The sequence below is a fragment of the Poecilia reticulata genome, linkage group LG12 (assembly GCF_000633615.1).
Source record: "Poecilia reticulata strain Guanapo linkage group LG12, Guppy_female_1.0+MT, whole genome shotgun sequence".
Lineage (NCBI taxonomy): Eukaryota > Metazoa > Chordata > Actinopteri > Cyprinodontiformes > Poeciliidae > Poecilia > Poecilia reticulata.
Genome location: NC_024342.1, coordinates 1400226 through 1422422, shown reverse-complemented (window position 1 = coordinate 1422422; position 22197 = coordinate 1400226). Strand labels below are relative to the sequence as shown.

Below are 22197 nucleotides of genomic sequence, written 5' to 3'. Positions count from 1 at the left end.
TAAGGAAAACACTCCTCAGACTGAGGCCACTTACATTTTCCCTATAAAGACGCTGAGTACCATCGTCTCATCGTTCAGCCCCAGAACTTCTGATAATCGTCGATAAAGCTGGAAAACAAACATGTTTCAATGACATACATCAGGTTTCACCTCCTACAGGTGCTGGATGTCTGATGACCACACGATTCTCTCCTGACGCAACATAAAAAGAAATCAAAGTCCTTATTTTAACACAAACTTGCCACTGTGGAACATCCAAAGAGCCGCTGATTGCACACCCCTGATCTCTAACCCCTGACCTACAGTCGTCTTCGGCGTGTCTTTAGTCTTTGTTTACAGCTTTATGGAATGCAATACCTGCAAAATGTGGCTGAATACTCCTAAATGTACAATCATTTTTAGGATGAACAGCTGTCATTTAGATTGTACAAAAAAGTTGACAAATTAATCAAAAACAAAAACTCACAAACTCACAAATCCGTCTCAGGGTTTCCCATGCTTTACTAGAACCGCCGCCAGGCTAAACGTTGCTTGTTTACGTTTCTGGGAAAATAATAATCGCTTTTTTTTTTTTTTTTTTTAGCTGGGCTGCAAGCGTCTCTGTTGCTCTTAGCATTTCACTAGCAGAGCAGATTTATTCCTAGAGGATAGATTTATAATAGATAGATTTTTAGTTAATGCATTTAAACCCGACAGCACGTGGACTAATCACACAGCTGCCTCGACCGCTGCCGTTGCTTTACCTCAGCGCGTGCCTCCTTTCACTCAAACTGGACACAGGCTGACGTGTATGGATATTTACATCAGCTTTACATCAGCTTACCCAGAGTTCTTTGGTTGGCCGGAGAGTTTGTGGATAACGAGCAGCGCTAACCTCATCATGCAGGTTTAGCCTGGTGAGGAGCTTTCAGGCTCTCCTCGGAGTCACGCATAACGCTGATTTCAAATTATTTTATTATTATTTTTCCAGTTACACGATGCATTAAAACCATATCAAATGTTTGTTTGTTGTCTACTTTATTTGTCGTCTACTTAGAGTTAATACGTGCGGCCGCGCAAAGATCTGAGAAACTCGTCCCATAAACTCGAACAACCAAAATAGTTTCCATGACGACTAAAAACTCAACAGACACAAAATGAAAGAGCTATTAAAGCCAAATCTCCCATTTGTTGCTCATCTCTGTGCAGTGCAGCGGATTTACTCTTTGTGCAGGGCCGGTCCAAAATAAAACCTCTCAACATTGCCAAAAAAATTCAAGTATAAAACTTAACATTCAAAGGCAAATACAGGTTCCATTACAATAAACAATCCAGAGTTACTGAATGAAAACTTCCTGATATCATGGCGGCTAGCTGATTACTGCTAGTTCTGAGTGGCTGTTTCTGACTGAGCGGAGTAATTATGCAGAACAGGGAGGAGATCGATTTTTTTTTCAGAGATTATCTGTCTCATGTTAGGACAGCAAAAGTTTTAATACGTATGTAAAATGTATTATTTTAAGTTAGATGCTGCAGCTTTAAGCAGAGGTTCGGTGTGAGAGTCACTACCACATGGAGCAGAAGCGGTGCTCCGTCTGTGAAATATTACTACCTGTAGCGCGTAGCAGCGGTTCAACAGCGAGAGCAGAACCAGCGTCTTACATCGCAGCTCGAAGACTTGAATAATTTTGCGGGTTATTTGTTTAGCTTTCTGACCATCATGCTAATCTGGGTGAGTGTTTGTAGCTGTGCGCTGCTTTACCTGCTATCTGATCCTCCATATGTCTTTTTTACTGCAGTGAGCTTCGATGTAGCTAAACTCCGTCAAGTATGGCATTGTTTTTATGTCGTATTAGCTTCGTTGTGTTGATGCATTTTGACGTGCTTCAATTTTCCGCCGCAACACGCAAACTTCCCCATTCACTCAGTGCGTTATAGTTCCACATCGCTTAGGATTTGTTGCTGCGCGTTTGCACAGTGTGAAGGAAAGAGGAGACCAGCTGCACAGGCAGGATGCGAAATGAGATGCAGGTGATCGGTATCGGCAACAAGAGCCAATGATCGCCGATCACCGATCATGCACTTTTTCACGAAAATCGGCCCGATTATGATCGGTGACCGATCGATCGGCACACATCTAATTTAAATGTTAAACAATTTAAAATCTTTTAATTTATGTATGCCTAAAGAATTGAATCAAATTTAACAGCATTGATAATCTCAATAAACAAATGTTACATTTATGTATCTGTGGTCCGTTTTAAAATATTAGCATTTATGGGGCCCCTGAAGCCCAGGGGGGCCTGATGGAGCCGCTGACTTACTTTGGATTAAACAGAAGTGCAAATTTGTTGTTTTTAGACTAGTTGTGGATTTAAATAGCATTTCACCATTTCACTGGAGATGTTTTCCCATAACATATAATTACACAGTAATACTTTTACATTTCCTGTCAACTTAACATCTTTTAATACAAAAACATGGTGGACCGCCTCAACGCCCCGACCACCGGGCTTAGCAAGTTTTCTGGGGGAAACCCTGTGTGTATTGCTGTAAAAGTCTGCATTCCCACTAAAACTTATCCACCTAAATGCATGTTTTTATGCAATCAGAAAATGAAAAAACTGAAGGCTGTCCACCACAGGGACGTCCCAGTGTGATCTGAAGTATCAGATTCGGCTCCTCAGACATTGTTCAATGACAGCTACTGAAGATCCTTATACTTGTTCTAACATCTGTGCCCAGGTTTTACCAATCAGCTGAGGTTTCTTTTGTTTTGCAAATCAGTAGTATAAGCCCTATAGATTATTTTCTAATTGTAAATAATAAAAGTCAGAGACCCTGTGCTGGGAATACCTGTCTGTCAGTCAGGTGACCTGCTCCTCCTGCAGTGTGCAGCTCTAATACTAGTTATTACATTTTATGATGTTCAAAGCTGAGTTTCTGAGGTGGGACAACCTTTTCAGAAGGTTTTGTTGGATAAAGAGCCAAATTAAAGTCTAACCAAGATGTGCAGGACAGAGCTGGAGACCTCTGGCTCTGCTTTGGGACTTAAAGGGGCAGTATGATATGTTTTCAGGCCACAGTCCCTTTTTGTAGCACAAGCAAGTAACTACGTCGCCTCCAGTTGTTATCAAAATGCTATTTATCAAATATGACTTAAAAGAAATTCTACTTTGTAATTTAAGACTTTGAAATTTGGCCTCTGTCTCTTTAAAAACTCCTGCTCATTCTGAAACTCTTGTGAAGTGGAGTCATCACAACATGGCTCCTCTATTAACCTTTTATCAACCATTTTACCAGCGTTGCTCCTGTAATGAGCTCAGCAGATGGGCAGGTTCACCAGGTGTTTGCTAATTGCTGCTGGCTAGTCTGAAGGAGCCGAGTTGGGGAGTCGAAGCTCTGAAGCTTGGAAACTGCAGCTCTGAAGGGGAGGCGGAGCTAGATCCCCCAAGCGTTTTGCACAGCTGAATGATTGCCATAGAGATTAAAGGATTTTTCAAACATGCATGAAAGAATCAAGGCAACACTCCAGGTATGATTTTGATGAAGGAATAACATCATAACATGATGTAAAGCTCAAAAACACCAATTTTACATAACACTGCCCCTTTAAAGCTTCACTTTCATTCTTTTCTCAGAGAAAACCTTTCCTGGTTGTAGCCTAGCAGATCTCTGGCCACAGATGGACAGCTTACTGCCATGATTTCTTTACAGACACAACTGCTACAAAAACACCACCAACACCACAGTTTCTACTTTCCACCACTTATCTGAGAAGTTCACAATTTGCAGTTTGTGCCTTAAAGAGGGAGAACAAATGTCAGTGTGCATCACGACAGCACAGGCCTCCTGTGATCCAGCCCGCTCCACAGCCGTGTGCGGTGCCTCACCTTTGAGGATTTCTGCACCTGGTCGCCAATGTAGATCTTTCGGAACTGTTCGAAGAAGCTGAGCATGGCCAGCTCTAGCCTCTCGTTGCCTGCCTGAGCCAGCCGGGAGTCCGTCAGGTTCATCAGCTGCAGAACCCTGACATGCAAACCAAACCTGGTCAGAAACTACAGTGTGTTGAAAGCAGAAAGACTGGAACCGAACCGCAGTCAAGTTAGGCCAGTTCTCTGTTTAAATGATTCTCAACAATTCAACAGCGACGCTTCTTACCGGCAGACCAACTCTCCATCCATGGCATCCTGCTCATCCGTACTGGCAAACGACACCCGTCCACCGATCACAGCACCGATTATATAGACCAACCATGTCAACCGACCTGCAGACAGAAGACAAAAGCTGAGACTCTTTTCGTTGACTTTTTGAGGCTGGGTTTGGACGCGTTTGGCTGGCCGTACCCTCCTGCACGGTGACGTCTGCAGCGCTGGAGTTGGTGGACTGCAGCAGCTCCTGGTAGGTCTGAGCCGCCTGGTCAAACAGCTGCACCAGCAGAGCACACGTCTTCTCGTATTCACACCGGCCGATGGTGGACAGCTGGTCCAACTGCTGCTGCACCAGCCCGGCGTCATCCAGAGGGTCCTCTAAGCCGTCTCTGTGGTGGGAACAAGAGGACCGGATGTAGCGGGGACAGAATGAATGCAGCTGCAGCAGGAAGTTCATGGTCAAGAGTACAGCTCCACCATAGCCATAAGGGTTGGGAGGAGAAACCCAGACAACTCTGGTTTTCCTCTTCCATAAAACTAGTCTATTCTGACCTAAAGGTCTCTCTCCCAGAGGGTTACCTAGTTCACAGCGCCATCTGGTGTTGCCTGCAGAAATGCAGGCAACACTAGATGTGAATAGATATGCCATTAGAGTCAGACTGGTGTGTTCAGGAAAAAAACTTGTTTTAAAAGCCACAGTGTTAGAGCAGCGCCCCATACAGTGGCTACAGCCCTCAGTACAGCACTCTCTACTCCCGTCTCTCTGTGTCAGATTAACGTCAAATAATCAAACACTGCTGCTGAAAATGATAAAAGAAAAAAATAACACTGCGGTGGACATTTGGATAAAACCAAGTTAGTACGTAGCCTATTTATTTAAAGAGGAAATTATTCTTCCACCAAAGCACCAGATTATTGTTCACTTTTTCAAATTGCATTTGGAAATAACTTCTTTTAAACCTTCCAGATTATAAAAACTTGGAAAACGGATGCTTGGTTTGAGACGATAAAACATATTTTGGAAATATGCATTTTTACATTTCAAGATTACAAAGTTAATCATAGTGATTCATCACGATCGTTCAAATAAACGACGGTTAGCCTGGCTGGGTTTCAGTTGTCAACTGGACTTCCTGTGTAAAAGCCGATTATTTTCAAGCTCATTCCATCTGCTCATGTTTCTTGTCATTATCGTGAAACCTAGCAACAATCATGTGTTGTCTTTAGGGGAAGATATCTGATAAATGGAGGTTTCTCCATTGTTAAACGTTGCTGGAGGTTGAAACAAGAAACTTTGGGTAGACTCATTACAACCACTGAGCAGAGTGTGATCTGCGGTCCCGACAGCCTCAGCAGAACCTACCTGAGGATGACATGGACTGACTCTAGCCGCGACGTGATGTAGGCCTTGGTCACCTCTGGGGTGTAGGTCTCCAGCAGGTGGGGCTCGGTGGCTTTGACGTAGGGGACAGACGCTGCCAGGCGCTGCCACAGACTCAGCAGGTAGTGGACACTGTTGGGGGCAAACTCCCAGTGCTGCAACCCCACAGAACCCCCACACTAGCTGTTAGAACCCACAACTTCCTGCTATTTTAAACTGCTTGGAGTGGAAGCTGACAGCCTCACCTGCAGGCTGGTGACGGTGAAGTTGGCAATGAGACGGATCACCTCTGGGTAGTTCTCCACTTTGACCAGTTCCCCCAGCTGGTAGTTACTCTTCAGCCTCGCCAACAGGCGGCAGAACTCGTGGTAGTTGTTGGGATCCGGCAGACACTGTTGCACAAAAGAAACGCATCACAAAGCAGCACCTGATTGGACAAACGGGGGAGCGTCCGGGTCAGGTGACTTCCTTACCTGCGGGTTCGCCAATATCCTCTTCACGCCATCCACCAGATGGGAGAGAAACTTTGCTCGCTCTGCATTGTTGAAGAGAGACCGCCTGACAGAGGCGATCTGAACTAAACAGGACAGCACCTGCACAGGAACACAACTGGCTCAAAATACAACAGAAACCTTACTGCTCCGCCTCCAGCCCAGCCACACCAGCTCACACTTACCAGCGGGGACAGGGATGGAGGGAGGGAATGATATAAATTGAAAAACAGCTGCAGGGTGGAGGAATCGAGAAACGCTGCAGGAGAGATCAAATACAAAGTTAATAGAGAACATCCAGGTCTGAACTCTGGTGACTATTAAATAATAAAGCATCTGACTGTTTGGAAATTTTCATTTGCAATCTGGAAACTAAATATAATTTCTTTCCTCAATCAAATTATGTACTACTTTGAAGCTGAGAGTGTCAAAAAATGAAGAAAGGCTATTAATCTTGGATTCAAAGTACTGCAACGTGAACTATTCATGATCCATTTATTAAACCTTCAATTAATTTGAAAAGAAATGCATTATTGGAGCTTTAACTTGGAGATGCCCCTTTTAGGGCTTTCTTCTGAACGACCCTGTGCTCAACACTAAGTTACCTGATCTCCATGATGTTGGAATCTGTACAGTGCAAAGGTCATCTGATGACTCGTCTGTGGAAGTTCCTATAAAGTCAAAGTTGAGGCAATTGTAGCTGAGCTTGAGTAGCTGCATCAGCAGGCCGTGCTGCGACTCATCGTTCAGGTTCAGGTTCTTCCCTGAAGCCTGGAAACGAGACGACAGAACGCCACCATCACTTCCTGCCTGTGCTGGCTCAGAAGGTTCAAAATCACAGTCAACTTTATTTACCATGTTTCTGCACAGAAACGATGAAATAAAAAAATTAAATTATGCTATGTACTTTTCATTTTACAGCACAATCAAGTAACTATGTTACCTACAGTTATTTATCTGTAAATCAAACATGACTATAAAGAAATTTAGCTGCAACTTAACACCTTGAAATTGGGTCACTGTCTCTTTAAGAAGCTCCTGCTCTTTCTGACAACACTGCCTTCATCCTTCATCACGTCATCACAGCAATGTTTCTCCATTATGCCGTTTACAACCATTCTTAGGAGAGTTGCACTGAGAAGTAGTTTGTGTGATGAGCTCAGCAGAAGAGCAGTTCCACCAGGTGTTTGCTAATTGCTGCTGGCTAGTCTGAAGGATCTGAGTGGGGGAGGTGTGTGTTTAGGGACCCAGAATGGTTGCCATGGGAGATTAAAGGATTTCTCAAACATGCATGAAAGAATCAAAGCCACATTCCAGGTATGTTTTTGATTAGAAAACAATATAACACGATGCAAGGCTCAAAAAGGTCGATTTCACATAATACTGCCTGTCCTTTAACTATATAGAAAATTAATCTCACATACTGTGGTTTAAGTACAAGTTTGAAGCAGTTTGTCCACAGCAACAAAATAGAAGGAGGAAGGGACTAAAGACATGGCTGCAGTGCAAAGATAAGATCAGGAGAAGAAGTGAAAATCGTGAAAATGCCCCTGAGCTGGGGACTAACATCTGAGTCCAGGAGGAGGTGCTGTGGATATGTACAGTGCAATGAAATTGGTGCAATTATTCTGGAAAGACAACAGGAAGAGAAAACAGCAAAACCAGCTAAATAAACTAAGGATTGTTCTGTTATAGTGGAACAGCTTTGACCTATTAAAACCTAACAACATGCAGTCTGCACAAGCTGCTTTAGTTAGCTCTTAGAGATGGTAGTTTCTGGCTAGAAGATCAGATTTTGACGTTTTCCCCCAATCAACTTCCCGGTGCATCTTTGTTTAAAATAATATTTTTTTTCCTAATTGCCCATTTGAGAGAGTTGGACTCGTTCTCTGACCCCATGACCTTCTGTACTAACCTGTTTGAGGAGGTTGCAGGAAAGTGTGAAGATGTCGAAGAGCGAGGAGTCTCTGAACGATGACGCGATCTTCCTATGTTTGGTCAGCGGATGCGTGGTGTCGGCCTGAGGGAGACAGAAACATGAGGGACGACTCGGCTTCCTGATGCTAAGGAACAGCAGGGAGGTGACATCATGTTAATGACATCATGAAAATGACATCATGTTAATGCCAATGGTTCGTTTGCTTTCTGTTTTTATGACTGTATTTTTGGGTTTAATGATGTAAAGCACTTGCTGCTGAAATATACTGTACCAATAAACCAATAAACTTGATTGGTTGATTAATTTAAGACTCAATTTATATCATAATCAGAGAGTCCAGACTAGAGGCAAAACAACTTGTAGATCTTAAATAAGGACCATAATCTGGAAATTCTAAAACTGAATTATGTTGGAGAGATCTGCTGCCACTTATCAGTTTACATCTCAACAGGCTCATCCAGTCACACCAACACACTGCTTCAATCTGAGCAGCTTGAGTTTTGTTCTTAAGAATCGAAGCAAACATTTGCTTTTCTATGTCTCCACCTGGCAGGCAGCACAAAGGAAAATCTTTACATTTTCCATCTTTAACACAGCTGGGAATAGCTTAAGCACTAGAGTGTGTCACATGATGAGCCCTCCAATCCAGACTGGAACGCTCTGAAACCGTTAGCGGCTCAGATTCCTCTTCCTTCCACCGTTCCAATCCCATATCTACACCTCGCACTGAAGCACTCACAGGAAAACTTACCTGATTTATCTCGTTCGTCAGCTGGGACAGGATGGTGACACCTATGATGCAATGCTCCACGCTGTCCTGGAAACACACAGTTCCAAAGTTTGGGTTTGAACTGAACAGCAGGTCCAGAATAATTCTCAGGTTCAACAGCTTTCATGACCATTTTCAGTTGTTTTTCAGCCTCACATTCCATCTCCAGGTATGAATACAGTAGTTCATTATGAATGAACAGGCTAGATTTAAAGCTCGAGCTGTAAATGCCTTCCCCCTCACTCGCACRCACGCACGCACGCACACACCAAAAACAGATAAACTTTCAGACTAATTAGAGGCTACAGGGATGGATGTATATTAAGAAAATGAGTAAGGGGAGCTTGTTGCTCCAACACCTGAATAAGACGCCGACGTCTCCTCTGATTGGCTGATAGACGATGAGCGTTAGCACCATGACTGAATTTTGAATACTATATATCTCATAACTGTTTACATCTGTTGCTACTATGGTTTTTAATGACTTGTCATGTGAACAAGCTTATTCACGCATGATTTTAATTTCATTTCTTACTTAATGGAAACATAGCAATTGCAAAATTGTGCTTTCTTGACATTAGCAGAATACTGACAAAGATTTGCACACATTTGTAAAAGAAGAGACACACAGAGAGAAAACAGAGATAAGGAGAGAGATGTACACAGAGATTACAGAAGCACAGAAACACCATCATTTTCTAGACTTTTCCAGCCCACACAGGAACTCAAAGCTTCTGAATGCATCTGAAAGTAAACCACATTCTCTGAACTCAGAACTCTGACAAGGAACCATTTCACATGACTTGAGATTCTCACCTGCAGGAATCGCGTAACATCAGCGATGACATTTCTAAAGACGTAGTCGTCTTTCTGACAGTCGAACCAGCCCAGTTTGGTGATCCGGGCATACAGCTGGATCAGAGCCTGGGTCACAAATGCTGCTAACTTCGGCCGTGTTGCCAGGTAATTCAACACATAGTTCCCTGTGTGTTACATAAAACAACGTCCCTGTGAAGACTGCTTTGATATGTCAAAAGTACTAAGGAGTGTTTTATTTCATGTTGGAAAAAAAGATTGCTGCCAGAGGAACAAATACACTTACGAATGTCGATGCGTTGCTCAAGGGGTAAAGGGTTACTGGTCCGAGACACCAGTTTAGATAAACAAGTGGCGGCGAGCAACTGAGAATAAGAAGACTGGGAAGAGAGCAGAGATATAAATGTTAGCCAGCTTGTAGGTTAAATTAAAAATACGATGCATGAACTAGGACCCCCTCCCTGGGCTGCCATCTTACTGTGGCGGAGGGGTTTGAGTGTCGCAAAGACCCTAGGAGGTGTCCTGTCCTGGGCTTCATGCCACCAGTAGGGTCACCCAAGGCAGACAGATCCTAGGTGAGGACCTAGGGAAAGTGCTGCCCAAAGACCCCTTGTGATGAGGAAAATCAACAAAAACAATGTTCCCTGGGGTCACCGGGGCATGTTGGTGAGCGCCTGGGCTTCAACCCATGGAGCCCGAAGTACTGACATGGGTCCCCCTTCCCATGGGCTCACCACCTGTGTGAGGGTTGGGGCTCTAGGGACATGGAATATCATATGGCTCTGGAACCAGTATCCTTGAGAGGGGCTGGACACTCTTTCACTCTGGAGTTCTCCTGGTAAGAGACGTCCAGCAGGAGGGGGTCTGTTCGGTGCCTCTACTTGTTACCCCCATCTTGGTGCCTGTAGGTTATGGTTCACTGGATAGCCTCCCTCTGCCTAAGAGTGGGAGGACAAGGTCTGACTGTTGTTCATACTTAGGCACTTAGATTACCCACCCCTGGACCTGCTGGTGGACAGTGGAGGTGAAGGATGCCATCAGACTGAAGAAGGAGTCCTTCTGGACCTCTTTGGCCTCTGGGCCCCAAAAGAAGCTGAGGGGTTCCAGCAGACCCAGCAACATGCAGCTCAGGTAACATGGAGTCGTTGGCTAGAGGATGTATTAGACCTACAAGCATCAGTTCATACCTATTGATGTACAGAACTACCTATTAATATTGTAAGTTTCCACTAGTCAATTGGTTTTTCCCCCTGTGAACAGGCCACCAAAACTGGCTCCAGCCCAGGGGCCCAGGTCCTTGTAATTATGGCTTTGTCACTGACATGATCAGGGCTGTACCGCCGCCTGCTGACCACACTCACTGTATCTCATTATTTTTCATAAAGACATAAAAAGCCTGTAGAGTATTTTCTTTGAGGTCACACTGCAGCACGTTTGATCAGAGAAACAATGATTAGTGATGAATGAAGCGAGTCCCCCTGCAGACACTTACACTGCCTCTCTCCAGCAGCAGCTGACATTTACTGAGACAGTCGGGGCTGTTGGTGAACTCCACCAGAGCTTTCTCTGCCTGGTGTCGCACGGCTGTGTCGGTGGTCTCATACAGCTGTTTACACAGGATCTCCAGCTGGGCAAGGCCCTGCACAAACACAAAACACAGTAATCACAAACAGATCCCACTGACAGTTAACTTTCAAGCAAGTCAACATTCCCTTTTTCACTGAAGACAGCTTAAATCTGGGACCGTTTGGTCTCCGGTTGTAGCTGACAGATGAAAACATGGACGTCTCTTTTCCACCTGTTGTGAGGAAGAGACGGCCTCCTGTACATTAATGATATCAGATTCCTGTAAGGTGCTGAGTCATGCCTGGTGACACAGAAATGCCAGTCACTGATAAATTCAAAATGGTGGAGCAGTCAGGTTATACAGCAGCAGCAGAGGCAGCGGAGCTGCTGCTGGCTACAGCAGGACTGCGGTGCAGCAGGTGTATGCAGGAGTTGCATCATGCATGCTCACTCTGTAGTCCTCAGATAAGAGCTGTGCACAGAACCCTGCCTGCACACGTGCCATCTGCTGCACGAGATGAACACCAACAAACTTAATTACTGCCGATAAACCTCCCCATAAATTACTATTAAGAGGGCAGCAGCGGTTGGCTGGCTATGAGTGACAGAACAAGACGTTCAGTTCAGTCTGAGCCTTTGATAAGGAAACCCTCCAACATAATCATGGTCAAAGAGATTATCAGTAGAAGTGGGGCTTTTTTTGTTTGTTTGTTTTTTCCAAAAATATTTAATCATTAAGGTTGAACTCAGCTCCTCACAAGTCTGCCTGAAAAATCAAACCTCCAGCTGCAGCTGATCCATAACACTGCTGCTGGAGTTCTGACTAAAACCAGGAAGATAAAGAACATCACCAGTTCTACAGTCCTTTACTGAGAGACTAGACTCTAAAATACTGTTGTTAATACATCCAGAAAACTGCAAAGATAAACCAAGAGCCTTCAAATCAAGACTAATTTCCATTTGTCTAGCGCTGCCTGTGATGAGGCCTAAATTTGTCACGATTACAAATTATGCTGGACGATAATTTATCCAGAAGTTATCACGACAATAATTTTCAAGTAATATAATAATCATTGCATAATAATCAACACATTCTCACAGAGCTTGAGAGTGAAGTGAGACTGATCTGAGCACATATATCTTTGTGAAAAAAGAATTGAGTGCCATTTATATTTACATCTCACAGAAGTTAGCTCAGCAGGTGATCTAACACGCACCTGGCTCTTAGTCTGGGCCCGCAACTTGATAATGTTTATGTAAATGAGCCACACCATCAGCAAATCATAGATGGTCTTAATTCAATCACCATATTTCTTGCAACACCCCCATCCCCCCAAAAAAACAATGACAACCAGCAAATCAAAATACTACATCAAGCTGTAGACATTACTAAAGCAAAATGTAACTTACTTTAAGACCCACTGACCATTATGATCTAACGGGAAGGCAACATTTTAAATTTATTTAAATTATACTTCTTTTGTTTGCCTTTTTACAGAAACGTTTAAGAGTTGGCAAGAATGCCTTCCAACACACATTTCCATATTTTCAAATTTACTGTCAACTTTTAACCTTGTTTTAAACACAAAAACGGGCCGCTGATGGACCGCCTTACCAGCAGGCTTAGCTAGTTTTCTGAGGGAAACCCTGTGAAATTGAGTATTTTTATTGGTATTGGTACTATTGATGCTTTGGTATTGTAACAACCCTAATACAGATATTTGAACATATTTATAAAGACAATTAGATACATTTTAAGGGGCTGCACAGTGGCGCAGTTGGTAGAGCTGTTGCCGTGCAGCAAGAAGGTTCTGAGTTCGATTCCCAGTCTTTCTGCATGGAGTTTGCATGTTTTCCCTGAGCATGCGTGGGTTTTCTCCGGGTACTCCGGTTTTCCTCCCACAGTCCAAAAACATGACTGTTAGGTTAATTGATCTGTCTACACCAGTGTTTCTCAACCTTTTTCGGCCCAGCGCCCCCCTAGCCTTTATCCAGGTCCCTCACTGCCCCCCACCAAAGAATTTGCAGGCTACTTTGCACTGACCATTATTTTATCATTAATATTACTATCACTATTGTAGATGTTTTGATTTTTATGTTTGTTTCTGTATTTATCATCAAGATCATTTCCCAGAGAACACAAAAGTCATAGGAATAGAAATTATTTTCACAGGTGTCTACGAAAAATGCAATGAACATTCAAGTTAAAATCGGTAGGCCTAACAGCAGCCAATCAGAGTGGAAACAATATTCTTGTTCTTTGCCATTTTCTAGTTGTTAAATATTCCACAAAATGACCAGATAAAAGATGAACAACATGCCAGTTTAAACTTTGAACTATTTGCCAAACGACTGAGCTCTGCAGCATTAAAACATGGATAGAACTGTAACTACATTAATCATAACTCTTCTTCTTCTCTTCAGTGTTTGTCGGTTTCTGGTGGTGCAGCTCTGTGCTGCCTTCAGGAGAATGGGACATCAGAGCATCATCCATAAGATTTCATCCACATGGCATTTATTGTGCAAACCAGAGCTTTCAGTGGAAAAACAAAATTCCAGATCCTTTTATTCCCATACAAATATGAGACAGAAACATGGATTATATCTTTATATAAACTATTGATTTATAGATTAATAGTTTTACTGGACAGAAATTACAAAGAACAAATCTGGTTCTTAATCAAATCCTAATGAGTCAAATTGAAAGTGTCATGGAGTCATCAGCCTCATGACATTAACACTGACATGAAAAATAATATTGAAGAAATAAATATATCAAATCTAATTAAAAATATAAATAAGTGATCAGTTCTTTACTGTTATGGTCTGTAAGATATATTTATTCTCAGTATTAGATATGGTCTCAAAAAACCCATGACATTTCTACAATATTATTTTACCTTTTGTCTGGAAATAGTGTCTGTTTATTCTTGCCATACAGTCTCTGTTTCTTCATTTAAATGGGTTCATTTTTCAGAGGGATACACACTGAGGGTATCGTGATTTTAGCTACCAGTAGCACTAGCGGAGCTGCGCCAAGAAGCTAACAGAAGCTAACAAACACTGAATAGAAGAAGAGCTGCCATCGATACAGTTGCAGCCAAGCATGGTTTAATGTTACACAATACAGTTTTACCAAGTTGCTTAAAGTCTAAACTGTGATTGTTGTGCATTTAAGAAGTAAAGTTTACCTTCGACCAAACGCCCCCAAAGGCATCCCAGCGCGCCCCTTTTGTAAAGATGTCTGCCAGCGCCCCCTACCATCCTCTGAACGCCCCCTGGGGGGCGGTACGGCCCACGTTGAGAACCGCTAGTCTAAATTGTCCCTAGGTGTGAGTGTGTGTGTGTGTGTGTGTGTGTGCATGGTTGTGTGTCCTTTGTGTCTCTGTGTTGCCCTGCGACAGACTGGTGACCTGTCCAGGGTGACCCCGCCTCTCGCCCGGAACGTTAGCTGGAGATGGGCACCAGCAACCCTCCTGACCCCACTGAGGGACAAGGGTGAAAGAAAATGGATGGATGGATGAAATGGATAAATTTTTATCCTTAGGCAAAAGAAAAACTCAGGGTCTCTCCAAGAAAACTTGCCAAGTCCGGTGGTTGGGCGCTTGGGCAGTCATTCATCCAGCGGTCCGTCGTGTTTTTGAGTTAAAAAATGTTTAAATGACAAGAAACTTGAAAATATCACTTGATAATTATATGTTATTGGAAGATTAATACCAAAATTTTATAAATGGTGGGGCGAGGGGGGACAAGTAAAGCCTGGTGGCCCGCCAGGCTTAAAATATACTGGGGAAAACCAGCTTCTGGATGGGTGGAAATCAGAAACCTAGTCAATATCTGAACCAAAACACAAGGTCAGAGCTGTGATTTGAGGATTTCTTTCCTTCTCTTGAAACACGTTGGTATGCTCTGTAGCAGCTTTGAATGTGGAAGCAGAAGAATGGAGCCGCTCTAAGGAACACACTGAGCCCCGCAGCTGTTGCTTCCATCCAGCTCATATTTGGACATTGTTCATGTCCTGATGTACTCCTCATAAGTCAGCATGAGCCAGCCAACAGATGGAGATGGCTTTCCAGATCTAAATCCAACCATTTCGGTTCTCATTTAACTTGCTATAGGCTTACAACAGACATGTTTTAAACTATGAGTGAATTTCTCATGCAGCCGATTAGGAACTGATTCAATGTTGTGATCAACCATTTCTCTGGGACTGATGTTTTGATGTAGCTGTGTTGAGGTGAACTAAACTTAAACAATATTTTACATGGTGCAGAGAATTATACAAATTTTACACATCTTCAGCTTACCTAGAGACTAGAAAACTAGTTTTTTGGAGTTTGAAGAGAAATCAGAACACAGTCATAAATGTAAACAATTTATTGAAGCATCAATGTTTTTTAATTATCCACCAGCAAAGCCCTTAAGCCTAACGAATTGAAGCAGTCAGTTTTAGAGGGTGTCTAGCAACTAGGGCTGTAACAATTCCTCGAATTAGTTGAGTACCACGACTTTTAAAATTCCTTGAGGCAAATTATCTGCTTCTGAGCTTCATTAAGTTATGTTCTATTATTTAGCGCAATAGGTGATTATTTGCGTTGCGCAGAGCTCTCACTTCTGCCTACGAGTTGTTGACAAATGCTACATGTAAACAGAATAACTTCCAATTTTCATTGTTTTCGGGGGACCAATAAGCATCCTTAAAATGACTGGCGCGATGCATGGAGTACAGCAGCCTCTCTCTTAACAGAGCTGCTGCCTGGTTCAGAACGAACAGTGGGCAAGAGTGCRGAGGGTGTATTTATACAGGTGAGTGGATAGACTGAACACAGCAGGCTGCTGTGCTGTACTTGATGCTTAAGGTAAGTGTAGCTTTACGGACAAAATGAAAAATAAATTTAACACCATCCCGGTTGCAACAAATGGGTGGCGGAGCACACTGTGGCGGTAGATAGCTGGTAGATGTGTTTCTGTGTATGAAGGAGCCAAATCCAGTCGTTCATATGGGCACAAAAGCTATAAATGACCGTTCAAAGTGAGAGTTCACCTATTAAATTGACAGAAGACGAATACTGGAATGTAGACATTTTTTATAAATGTCTGTGAGGCTGGCTCTTTATTATTAATGTATAATTTTTGTCCAGCTTAACTTAAAAAGTGAGTTATTATTAGGGCTGTAGTGATGCAATAATCTCACAATACGATACACGATTTTCTGCTCACAATACGATATATATTGCGATATTCAGCAAACGATACAATTCACTACACTTTTGCGATTTTCTGAAAGATTTTAGAAGGACAGAGTGATTTTGGTGACATTTGGTGCCTGTTATAGAGTTGGACTGAATTAATTTAACTGAAAACTGATTAAAAGCACCAACTACACAATACCTCGCTCTGGTTGGACATGGACACAGACTTAAAGTCGACAGCTGGACAAAATGAATCAAAGAAGTGATGAGAAAACATGTTTCTTTTAATTGAAACAGTACAAACTGTAGCTTACATGCATTTGTAAACTAAATAAAGTGCATCAAGTACCCTGCTCTGAATAGTTTGATACCTTTTTAACCTTGACACTTAACATCTGAAGGAATCACTCTAAGCCTGATGACCTGATCACTCTCCCAGCAAAGCAAGCAGTGAGTGAGCAAGGTGACAGTTGGATGTTACAATACTTGTGGATGAATATTGATTTTTTTCTAGGAAAGAAAATATCGAAATATATCGCAAAATCAATATTATTACACAGCCTTAGCTATTATTTGTACAGGTTAATTTTCTAAGTAACGGAAAAGTAACTGTAGGGATGAACAAATATGAAAAATTGGACTGATGATGCATAATGCCATTATCAATATATTACTTGAAAATGGTCTCAATATCATTGTTGATCACAATAATTACTGGGACAATTTATCATCAAGGAAAATTAGTTTAAACTGGCCAAGTTGAAATGCATCATTCCTTAATAACATGTTATTCCTGTCCCATGACTGATGAGTCATCTATGCAGTTGTACACTCTGATTAGTCCCGATAGAAACAGCACACTGCTTTACTAGAGAACTAAACGATACTTAAGTCAAGCTTCAGCCTTGCTTGTTGGTGGAAAAAGAATATTAGGAAATATTTCCCATAAGAGGAAGACAATTGGGTTTACCAATCAGGAAGAAAGCTTTGCTGGATTGATCCATGCAAAGCAGAAGTAGTGGAGCTGGTTCTACATCTTCTGAAGACGATCCATCTCCCCTAGCTTCCACCTGAGCAGCATGTCTGATGACTTTACGCATAATGTTCCCTAACAACAATTTGTTTCTACAACATCTAGGGCTGCAACTAAACATTATTCTACAAATACATTTATTTTATCAATTGTTTTGATGATTTTGAGGCTTTACTGGTTTACCCCCACCAGGTTAAGTGTGGCTAGATTATTTATTTCACATAGTTTGTTTTTTATTATTTTTATTCACCTGTAACAGTGACAGCAAAGATGAGTTTACAGTTGATGCACTGGGTGTAAGGTGCTGTCTCAAGAGTCTGGTCTTGCTGTGTTTCATCCTCACTACATGCAGGAAACTACCGCAGCAGCCCTCTCCTGTCTGCCATTAGCTGGCCAGTAAAGAAACATTTAGCTGGATGCTTCAGAAAGGCCAGATTTGTTTGATTAACTGGTTTCCAGCTTGTCCAATTTAATGGACTTCCAACTTTGTATTCGAGGGTCTAAAACAATAAGAAGCAGGTTTATGTCTCAAGAGCTGTAGATCAGTGTATCTTGTCTTAAAATAGCATGTTTTCAATGTCAAACCTGCTTGGATGCAAACCAATTAGAATATGGTTAGAAATATAGTTTTCCCCAAGTCAGGGTTTTCCTTTAACAGCTAAGTTTTAATCTAATTATTATAACCTAATTATGCTAAAATCCTTACCGTGATTTCACAGCATAAGCAGTTGCAGTCCAGGGCTGGACCATTGGCTGAAAACAATTTTTGAACGTTTCATATTTCACTGTTGATTCTGATCATTTCAACTGGAGCAGTAGTTCCTGAGAGCAAGCCTGCCTCCGTTTCCCACCAGCTGAAAACACCACTTAAACTGCTAGTAAAAACTGAGGTCCTACCTTGTTAAAAACTAAGCTTATCATTTTCATAATAAGCTGATATAATGAGCTGAACCAGCTCGTCAGATCTGTTGGAGAGATTTTTTTGAAAATAATTTACATAATAAAGCAAACTAACTCAAATACTGAAAAGAAAAACCCATGGTAACCACATTTTTGTGTTTCTATAAACATAAAAAAAGTTGTACACTCATAAACGTTTGAGCAGCATTAAACAATTCCATCCAACTTTCACCAATAGAAATATTTCAGATTTTCAACTGAAATGGAAATGTCAAATTTCAAGATATCTTCACTGCTGCTTCCAGTGTTTCTTTCTAGTGTGTCAATAAAGTTTTTAGCAGCTTATTTTAAGATGTAGATCCTGTAGATGACAGGAAGTCATCTACAGGATCAGTGATATTTACAGTTTCACCCTTCACTGCCCCCATTACCAACTGTTAGAGCAGTTTGTTTTGGAGAATGACAGCATAACCGTTATTACACTAATAATAATAGATATCCTAGATAACAATCAGTGCAGCAGGGTTTTCACTTAATGAACATGACAAAAAAAACACAAAAAACAGCATTAATTGTGACCTGAGCTGATGATGGGGAAACGATCCAGTTTTAAAATATTGCAAGCTGCCTGATTTGTACATTTCAAGTGTGAATCATATAACTTTAAATTAGGCCTGAAACAACTAATTAATAAGATTAATTGTGATGAATTGATTGTTCAAATAATGGTCACCTAAATTAGTAATTTAATCATTAACAAGAGTAGGGGCCATTTTTTTTGTTTTAATTCGTTTAAGCACCTTTTGTTATCCAGATATCAATCTGTTAATCCCAAGAAAAATCCACCAGGTCAACTGTGCACTGTATTGATGTTCAGTCTTTTTTTTAGCTGCACATACATCCTTTGCTGCAAATGATGAAGTGTAAACTAAAGGAATGCTGTTGTTGCATTTTAGCCAATATAACATGATTATTTTCTTATTAAACGTAAGAAAGTTGGATCTCTTAATGCATTATTAATCTGCAGAAAGTGTCCATTTTCTTATCTGATTAATCTTCAGATTAACCGATAGATTAATCAATTACTAAAATAGTCGTTACTAGCAGCCATGCTATAATAATAGCCTAATGACATTTTTGCAGCTTCTTGAATCTAGTGAGGATTGTGTCTCCTTGCTTCACATCGTTTTCAATACTTTGAAATTAAAGTTTTTTTTCCGTCCTCTGCAGTTTCTGAGACACAACCCAGCCGGAAAGGTTCTAATGAAATTCTGTCTTTTGATTCCTCACCCATTACCTGCTGCTTGGCAACGTGAACTGGGTCTAAACCCAATAACACCAGGTTTCATCAAAAGCAGAAGAACATCATATTTTTCAGATAACTGATTAATTTCATAACAACCCTTCATAACATTCTCTCCCTTTCTTGCCCTACTTTAGGGGCAAAAGTTTTTCTATCGAGGCTCAAATGTCACTGAATGTAAAGAAGTGCAACACAGTGCAGGTTTGGTCAGTGTGGTAATGACACTGTGTGCAGATTCAGACAACCTACTGATGCACCTACACATGAGGTTATGCAGCAGAGCACAGCAGGGCAGGTAGGCGCTACTCCATGGAGGTACCTGCTGTGATTTCACAGCACAAGCAGGTACCATCATTACTGCGCATGCTGCTCACTCAGGTTTTGTACCTGAGTGAAGTTACACACCTTCTTTAAGTCCAAATACAATTCTGCCACATGTTTGTGCATCTAAGGATTTTATTTGTGTTGTTACCAAACAAACATGGCGGCAAACAGCTGTGCTACAGAAATATTAGCTGCACAAACATATCATAATTATTTCATATCAATTACATTTAGTTTTGTTAAAGAGTGTGAGTATATATGGGGTGTAAACTTTATTAAACTCTTAAAAAATTAGAGGGGAAATTTTTTTGTGTGTCTACTCCTGCAAATACATTGATTATAAAAGTTATAATGTAATTTATGCTTCATAAAAATTTGAAAATAACTTTTCACCATTCTGAAATTTACATAACAAGTACAACAAGCTTGTTAATTGGCCTCCTGTCTGGTTTTTGCAACTGACATTATTTCCAAACAGGCAAATTTGTAATCAAATATAAACAACAGTAGCTTTCTTTTTGCTGGTTGGAGGGGAGTGCATAGCAACAGTGGGGGTATGTACTGGTCAGTCTGATGCTAAAAACCTTGCAAACAGTTTGTTGTTAAACTAAAGTGAGTTTGAGACTGGGGCATTTTAAAACTCCCTTATAGCTCATCATTTGTCCTCTGAGGGTCCTTCTTCAGTTGTTATGTGATGTAGGTTCATTAATAAATTCAATATCATGTTTTTAATTTTTGTTGTGAAATACACTATTTTACACACAAGATCAAACATCAAATGACCAAAAATTATAAATAGTCATAAAATCAAACATTAATTATCTGCGTGGTGTTTTAAGCCACTTTTGAGCAAAAAGTAGTGTTTATACGCAGAATTCCTGCTTCGTCATTTAGGACAGTTTATATCAAAGCTTACTTAGGTTGATGTGTGCTGCAGATTCCTGCATCCCATAAACATACAGGGTGAATGAAGCTCGCTGGGATGCAGCTCGCCTCCCGTGGGAGTTCACACACACATTCAAATGAAACGTGAAGCATTGATGTGTGTATTTTTTCGTATTTAATGTCCGGTAGGTTATCCACAACACTCTCACACTAAGCGGAAACATCACGCTGCTCTGAAGATCCCACACACAAGGTTACATCTTTCTCACGACAGTCAGTCGGCGAATCGGAAAGTTGAGCACTGTCCCGTCTGAGATTCCCTACAATGTGTCCGGACCTGAACACGAAGCAACAGAGCGGGCTACACATCACAACACAGCACCGCTAAGCTCCCTCCGGTAACAGCACACAGGGGAAAACCTCCCCGGTGCCTTGACAACAACTTTCCCCCTTCCTTCACTCCGTGAATATGAAGTCATTTTCACTGACAAACACTTCAACACACTCGGTTATGTTTTCAAAGAGCTCGGGCGGGAGAAGTTGACGTCTGGCTGCAGCTAGTGTTAGCTTAGCATGCATCAGCGTCCGGATAGCTAACAACAGAGACGAAAATAACGTTTTATCCCAACGGCAAAGTGTCCGGCGTCACACCGGTCCGTTGCTCCCGACAGGAAAAATGTTTCTAATGTGGATCATATTGGCGCCAACTCACACTTAACCCCTGCATGTTAGCCTGAAAGCTAGTGGTACACAGTCAGCCATTTGTGTTTTACTCTTTATTTCCCCAAAACACGCAAGTAATGCACGCTATCATGCCCCTTGAGGTAAACCACCAGCTAAAACAGACACTGGGAACCCCACAGACTGTAACTACATGCCACCACAGTGTCTGTTTTCGTTCCGTCCAGCAGCTAACACAAGCTAACGCAATGACAGCAGGCCACGAGTCAACACAGGCTGCCTCATCCTTTCTTTTACTGCCCACAGTCCCGCGTTCCGACGCCCACCGCATTCCCTGGCGCTGCACACCGGCTCCGTACCTGCACCACCGCATCTGGATCAAGATCCAGCCTCATCTTCCCGCTCTAGAACAAACTGTCGGTAACAAAAACATGAAACCTCTACTTACCTGCACATGATCCGCCATTTTTCTCCATTTCATGCACCTCTCACTCCTCCGCTTATGGGTATGTAAGGAGACAACAGCGCCCCTGCTGGTGGCGGCTCGAAATTCAGTTGTTCGCATCACAAAGTAGGCTCAATAAAACAGCCATAATGTAAAAGAGTTGAAGAAATCTCAAAAACAAGAAAACCCAGCAATATGTTACGAAACCAACACAACATAACAATAAAGCAGTACATCTTGTCAAAATATGACCAATATAAGACTACCTTAATACAGCTATAACAAAGACGACAACACAATACCAACAAATGAAACATTAACAATGTAACACAATTAAGTTGG

General features: G+C 41.8%; 1 protein-coding gene across 2 annotated transcripts in view; it reads right to left on the bottom strand.

Moving 5' to 3' along the window:
- The window catches only part of xpo7 (exportin 7), a 28026-nt gene extending 6076 nt beyond the window's left edge, over window positions 1-21950 (bottom strand). Inside the window, exons 1-15 of one of the 2 annotated variants that reach the window (XM_017308013.1) lie at window positions 21859-21950; window positions 11019-11165; window positions 9813-9906; window positions 9527-9693; window positions 8693-8758; window positions 7918-8022; window positions 6608-6773; window positions 6188-6261; window positions 5985-6104; window positions 5757-5903; window positions 5494-5666; window positions 4326-4519; window positions 4141-4246; window positions 3873-4008; window positions 35-108 (exon numbers count right to left, since the gene is read on the bottom strand). In XM_017308013.1, coding sequence (XP_017163502.1) covers window positions 35-108; window positions 3873-4008; window positions 4141-4246; window positions 4326-4519; window positions 5494-5666; window positions 5757-5903; window positions 5985-6104; window positions 6188-6261; window positions 6608-6773; window positions 7918-8022; window positions 8693-8758; window positions 9527-9693; window positions 9813-9906; window positions 11019-11165; window positions 21859-21891 — 1802 coding nt within the window. In that variant the 5' untranslated portion in view covers window positions 21892-21950. The other variant, XM_008423131.2, reaches the window with a different exon arrangement.
- Window positions 21951-22197: the final 247 nt, after the last annotated feature.